Below are 7,500 nucleotides of genomic sequence, written 5' to 3' on the forward strand. Positions count from 1 at the left end.
TTTTTGTTGTTTACACTGAGACTGCTTTCAAAAACTTTGAAACCCGTTTTCAGGCACCCAAACACAGTTTCTGAGTAAACGAACAGCCAAAATACAGACGTTTTACGTTTTTAGTTGAAAACGGTGTCGTGTAAACAGACCCTCAGTCCTCGTCTAGCGCTGAGAGGAGTAGCTTTCGTTCAGCCGTGAAAAACGATCTTACTGGCGCTGACGGACACATCCGAAGCACACACACACACACACACACACACACACACACACACACACACACACACACACACACTCAGACAGTGCTCGATCCTGATACACACACACACACACACAGAATTACAGTATTTGAATATATCTGTCTTGGCGAGTCACAAACATCATCTGTTATCTGAAGTGAACGTTTGGTGAACTCATCTTATGTGTTACATTATATTAGATCCGTCTGGAACAGTAGGTCTGAATATATAGGCTGACTGTTTCATTAATGTTAATCAAACAATTGTGGTGTGTGGCAAATTTGGTGTTATTACCAGGGATTTTAAGGTATGGTTGCTATCGGTGATTTTGTTTTGGAACTTTCAGAAAACAAACTCGATTGGAAAATAACTAACCCATGTTTGAAGATTTGTCATTGCGACTCATTTTGCCAGCACAAGTCACATAAATATATACATGACAAGTGTGTCCGCATCCACACCAAAACAATCAGTCCTTTTATCCCTTAAAACTCATCTTTGATCAACAAAATGACATGTTTAAATGTTCTTCTTCGTGGATATCCTACATATCTTGAATGTAATTTGACACCCTTGCCTCATTTAGTATGCGCGGTTCTATGAATATGCAAATGAGCCCCGCCTCCACTCACTCGCTCAGCTCAGAGATCCACTGGTTGACGATCACACGTTGATCTGATTGGTTACAAGGTAGTTTGTGACGTCAGAAACACCAGCGATTTCAAAGCGTGTTTTTGAGACTGTCTTTGGTTCACTGCAGTTTTAAGGAGGAAATACTGTCGACTTATGAATTTACACATGGATTGAGTTAAAGCGTATTAAAAACAGCACATAGACACAGGTGTGTGTGTGTGTGTGTGTGCTCTCTCACTGTCAGTGACTGTAGCTTTACTTCTTCCTATAGACCTCAACGCCCTTCGCTAAACATTCCAATTCTACCGTAGGGAAGTGCGGCCCTACAGGAGACCTGATACCCACGGTACTCTCTCTCTCTCACTCTATCACTCTCTCTCTCTCTCTCTCATATCTCACTCTCTCTATCACTCTCTCACTCTCATCTCACTCTCTCTCTATCACACACTCTCTCTCACTCCATCACTATCTCATCTCACTCGCTCTCATATCTCACTCTCTCTATATTCACTCTCTCATCTCTCTCTCTCTCTTATCTCACTCTCTCACTCCATCACTCTCTCATCTCACTCGCATATCTCTCTCTCATCTCACTCGCTCTCATATCTCACTCTCATCTCACTCTCTACTCACTCTATCATCTGACTCGCTCTCATTTCTCACTCTCACTTTATCACTCTCATCTCATCTCACTCTCTCTCATCTCACTCGCTCTCTCATCTCACTCTCTCTATACTCACTCTCTCTCTTATCTCACTCTCTCTATCACTCTCTCTCTCATCTCACTCACTCTCATTTCTCACTCTCTCATCTCACTCGCTCTCATTTCTCACTCTATCACTCTCTCTCACTATCTCTTATCTCTCTCACTCCGTCTCTCGCCCGTCCAGTCATCTCTCTCATCCATTCTGGCCAAGCTCATCACCACTGCCGTTCATTGTGTCAGCGTTTCTGATGTGCGTGTCTTTTTGTGTGTAAGTGTGTGTGTGTGAGTGTGTGTTTGTGGTCACCACATGATGGTCACTCACTGAGACTGTGGATTGTATCTGGTCTGGAATCATCATTCCTCTGTCACTAATTAAATCAGAAGCTCAAACGTCTTCAATCTCTCTCTCTCTCTCTCTCCTGCAGTTCTGGGAGTCCTCTTCTCTGTCGTCTCTGGACGCGTCGGGTCTGGGTTCTGGTTCTGGTTCTGGCTCCAGCAGTGCCTCCTCGTCTTCTGTGTCGGTCTCGCTCGCCCGCTCACACAAGCGCTCAGTGTCGGGCGTGTCCAGCTACTCGTCTCTCTCTCTGCCGCTCTACAACCAGCAGGTGGACGACTGCTGCATCATCAGGGTCAGCATGGATGTGGACAACGGAAACCTGTACAAGAGCATACTGGTGAGACTGGGGGAGCATACTGGGGAGACTGGGGGAGCATACTGGTGAGAATACTGATGAGACTGGGGGAGCATACTGGTGAGACTGGGGGAGCATACTGATGAGACTGGGGAAGCATACTGGTGAGACTGGGGGAGCATACTGATGAGACTGGGGGAGCATACTGGTGAGACTGGGGGAGCATACTGGTGAGACTGGAGGCGCATACTGGTGAGACTGGGGGAGCATACTGGTGAGACTGGGGAAGCATCCTGGTGAGACTGGGGGAGCATACTGATGAGACTGGGGGAGCATACTGATGAGACTGGAGGCGCATACTGGTGAGACTGGAGGCGCATACTGGTGAGACTGGGGGAGCATACTGATGAGACTGGGGGAGCATACTGGTGAGAATACTGGTGAGACTGGGGGAGCATACCGGTGAGACTGGAGGAGCATACTGATGAGACTGGGGGAGCATACTGGTGAGAATACTGGTGAGACTGGAGGAGCATACTGATGAGACTGGGGGAGCATACTGGTGAGAATACTGATGAGACTGGGGGAGCATTCTGGTGAGACTGGGGGAGCATACTGGTGAGACTGGGGGAGCATACTGGTGAGAATACTGATGAGACTGGGGGAGCATACTGATAAGACTGGGGGAGCATACTGGTGAGACTGGGGGAGCATACTGGTGAGACTGGGGGAGCATACTGGTGAGACTGGGGGAGCATACTGGTGAGACTGGGAGGAGCATACTGGTGAGACTGGGAGGAGCATACTGGTGAGACTGGGGGAGCATACTGGGGAGACTGGTAGGAGCATACTGGTGAGACTGGGAGGAGCATACTGGTGAGACTGGGAGGAGCATTCTGGTGAGACTGGGGGAGCATACTGGTCAGACTGGGGAATATTGAAGAGATCTAGATAATTTGTTCTCACCTGGTTTCAGATCTTACGTCAGACCTAAAGTCTCAACAGTACCAAAACTGTTTATCACATAAAGTAAACAAAACTTGGACTATAAACATGAATTACATGAATTACCATGAGATACAGTGATGCTTACAAGTTTGAACCCTTTAGTTGTTGTTCTTTTGGCCTGATGATACAGTCAAACCAGAAATTATTCAGGCACCAGATTTTTTACTAGTGGGTGTAATTTGTTGAGCTAAACTGGTATTATCTAATTGTGTTCTTAAATTTAACAGCTGACAGATATTCAACATAATTCATTTGTGAGATAGTTAAACAGAAGGACGGACAAAACCAGTGAAATATAGAAGAAGAATAAATAAGAAGAAGAATAATGAAAAGAATAAGTTCTTGTCATTATTTATTACCATTTTCTAAACTACAGCAAATAAACTGTGATAATGTGAGAAATGTTGAAGGTGTCTGAATACACTTTGGTTTGACTGTATCATCATCTAGTCATATCACTATACACAAATACTGCACAGATCTGTGTGTCGTTTCATTCATTCATTGACCCAGGAGTAAATATCTATTGGACAAAGTTTATGAACCTCTATCAGCTGATTTAAAGAGGATTATTAGAGTTTCACTGAATCAGGTCTGAATTTATAAGGTCTGATTGCAATGTAGGTCCAATTTATGCAGATTTTCAGGAAAGTCTCACGGGTTCGCAAACGTTATTTTGGAGCCACTGGCTCTTAAAATGGCTGACTTTTGATAATTTCACTCCGAGATGTTCCATGTGCTCTCAGGATGTGTGTGTGATTGTGTGTGTGTGTGTGTGTGTGTGTGTGTGTGTGTGTGTTTGTTCCAGGTCACCAGTCAGGATAAGACTCCTGCTGTAGTGAGGAAAGCCATGGTCAAACACAACCTGGACCGCGAGCGAGCCGAGGATTACGAGCTGGTGCAGAAGATCAGTGAGGAGAAGGGTCAGTCATCAGAAAACACCTATGAATACAGTGTGTGTGTGTGTGTGTGTGTGTGTGTGTGTGTGTGTGTGTGTGTGTGTGTGTGTGTGTGTGAGAGTGTGAGTGTGAGAGTGTGAGTGTGTGTTTGTATGTCCGAGTTTGTGTGACAGGGTTCATAAGTCCTGGAAAACCCTTGAAAACAGCCATATATATGAAAAGGTATTTGAAAAGTGCTTGGATTATTGAAAGACAATATATGTGAAATTAGCGTTTAACTTTATTGATAAAACAATCTTTCCATGCAAAATAACATTTAAATGTTATTTCAAGGATTCAAAGTTTCAAGATGTAGGAAAACTCACACTTATTTAAAAATAAAAAAGACATTAAATTACCATTGTAACCAGTAGGTGGCTGCCATTTCCACTCCCAAATATAATTCTTTTAATCATTTTGCTTTTGAATTATTTCGACATTATGAATAAAAATGCTGCCCTTAAAATGTTAATCTGGAGCCTTGCAAACTTAAAATAAAACTGCACATTGTAATTTCTGTAATTAAAGTCTATTTATTACCAAGGCATTTGTCAGTAATAAAAATCACCTTATATGCCTTTTTAAAAATCAAGGAAATTTCTCTGGCATTCCTTTCTTTTTGCTGTATCGAAACCGTGATACCACTGTATCGTATCGTATCAAACCGTGAGTTTTGTGAACCGTTACACCCCTAATATCCAAGTATACGATACAGCTTTTATTCTTCAGCTCAATCATATATTCATGAGGGGAAAAATCAGTTTGAATAAGGAAAGCGATATCTTTGTCATAGTGTCCTTTCAATGGTTAAAATAACCAGTCATTGCATTTGCTGCACTTTATTTGTATAATTTTTTTATAAGTTTATTTTTATTTATATATATTTACCTTTTTTAGAATTAGAAGGATAAAAAAGACACTGTTAGTCAAGTGAGATCTCTGATGAAAAACGTAGTGCTTGAAAAGTCCTTGAAAGCCCTGGAATTTCATTTTCCAGTGTCTGTACGAACCCTAGTGTTTGTGTGTGTGTGTGTGTGTGTGTGTGTGTGTGTAGTGTCATCATTAAACTATGAATACAGAATAAAACAGCTGCTATAAACAGTACCTGCTTTGATTTTTGCGTCATCGTCCTTCAGTGATTATTCTGCTGTTCTGTTTCAGAGCTGAAGATTCCCGACAACGCCAACGTTTTTTACGCCATGAACTCGACGGCCAACTATGACTTTGTCCTGAAGAAGAGAGGTTTCCCGCGAGGAAGCCGAAGCAAACACGTGGCCAGCTCTACTCTTCCTCGCATGAAGCAGAAAGGCCTTAAGATCGCCAAGGGAATCTTCTGAATCTCCGAGCTCGTGTTGCTGAATCCCGAGTGGCTGAATGTTGCGCTCAGCAGAACTGAGGTTTGACAGGAACCAGGACAACCTCACGCAAATCTGTGTTTACAGTCATTCCCCAATCTCCCAGCGTTAGTCTGTGATGTCAGCTGATTAAAGCCGCGAGTCGTGAACTACGGTCCCAGAATGCCACTGTTCTCTGTCACATGATGCTGTGGTCATCCGGCTGATCACATGACATGCACGCATCATCAGAATGTTTTTCCTCGTTACGCTCAGGCCGATGAAATGTCTCATGCTTTGATTTCTCACGTTCATTCACTCATTCAGAGCCGGAAGTTGTTTTGTTGTTAAAAAAATAAGATAAAAAAAGGAAATGGTGTTTTTGTTTATCAATGAACAAGATGAACAGAATTCAGAAGTCTTCAATAGTGAACGTCCATCTCAGCAACGCCTCCGTATCTCATCGAGATACTCTGTCCTAGTCTCGGTGATGCGGCTTCTGTCCCCACACTGCTATTCGACCGCAGCGTTTGAAGTAAAGGTGAGGAGTCGAAGTGTTCAGAGACGTTGGCTGCGGTCGTGATGAACTGCACTGAGAAAAGAGAGAAACAACGTGAAATGTGAATCTGCACACATAAAGACACATTTACATGAACTGTAATGTTTTACCTGTAGTTCAGTGATGGTTCTTGACTGGATACACACAGCTGGGAGACACGGACCTGCCATATTCCTAGAATCCTTTATACGTGACTGTACGAGTGTGTGTGTGTGTGTGCGCGCGTGCATGTGCTTGATATATGTTTTAATGTCTTTGTATGTGTGTTCATGTCTTGTGTTTCATGACGACAAAACCAAAAGGGCCAAAGATCTCTGCGCCTTTAAAGTCCAGTGAGATCAGCACTGCCTGTTCAGGAAAACCAAACGTTTGCCAAGATCTCTCAGATCCGATCGGAAAAACACACATATCTGGTGCCATTTCTTTCTATTTAAGAGAAACACAAACGAAAGACTCACACACTCTGGTTTTGTATGTTCTTTTTTGTAATTTTTGTACAATATGAATTGTCCTTTGTACTTTCGCCTTTCATTTGGTTTGTGTGCGTGCGTATGTCTATTTATTGATTTGTAAATACTTTTTGTAGCATTGTACATTTAGTTTCTTCTCCCATGTAATTATAAATTAATATGTAAATATGAATATATCTATTGCGAAGTTTATACCACTGCAAATAAGGGATTGTGTTTCTTTCAGCTTCTGTTCGTCGTCTTTTTTTCATGGTTTAAATTTGATATTGTTTTTTCTTTATGATGCACTGTTTCTAATATTGGAGAAAACGACTAATAAACACATGCAGTGCGATTCAATCATAGTCTTGCTTTGTTTTGCTCAGCTTTCTGTTGTTTATATAGTTTGATGAGAGGAAATGAATGCAGAAAGACTACAGTAATGTGGTCAGCAGGTGGCGCTATTGTGATGGGTTAGGAAACAGAGATGATCACCGCGCACCATGAAATTAGGTTGTGTTCCTCGTCTTCTGAAGCCACACTTAAGAAATTACTCAATAATTTCCCTTCCAATAAAGTGCTGAAATCCCATGTTCTGCATTAAGAATAAAAAAATAGCATTGACGTGTAATCGAACATGACGCACTTGAACAAGAAGAATGGAGAATGACATTTCCCAGCTTCATCTATCTTATAAAATCAGAACACATGGAATATATATATATATATATATATATATATATATATATATATATATATATATATATATATATATATACGAGAGCTTCTAATTATTGTTGTATGATACATATGATATAGTCTCTATACACATAACTATAGAACCAATTCTTAATGCGCATGTGAACGCCATCAGTGTTTCTCACAGGTTCGCATTTAAAGTCTGTGTAGAGAGAATGGTGTCGTCTTAGCGGCCCCTAATTTAATAACAAATGATCGTTGCGACGGAAGCGAATCAATCAAAACTAACTTTAGCTGGAAAATAACTTTATTAAA

General features: G+C 41.8%; 1 protein-coding gene across 1 annotated transcript in view; it reads left to right on the forward strand.

Annotated features, from left to right (window-relative positions):
• Positions 1-6,846, forward strand: part of LOC309476928 (ral guanine nucleotide dissociation stimulator) — a 29,362-nt gene extending 22,516 nt beyond the window's left edge. Inside the window, 4 exon segments of the mRNA XM_082140077.1 lie at positions 1,132-1,206; positions 1,992-2,240; positions 4,015-4,129; positions 5,306-6,846. Coding sequence (XP_081996203.1) covers positions 1,132-1,206; positions 1,992-2,240; positions 4,015-4,129; positions 5,306-5,481 — 615 coding nt within the window. The 3' untranslated portion in view covers positions 5,482-6,846.
• The last annotated feature ends 654 nt before the right edge of the window (positions 6,847-7,500 follow it).

This window comes from Leuciscus leuciscus, assembly GCF_965113295.1.
Source record: "Leuciscus leuciscus genome assembly, chromosome: 16".
In the NCBI taxonomy this organism is placed as follows: domain Eukaryota; kingdom Metazoa; phylum Chordata; class Actinopteri; order Cypriniformes; family Leuciscidae; genus Leuciscus; species Leuciscus leuciscus.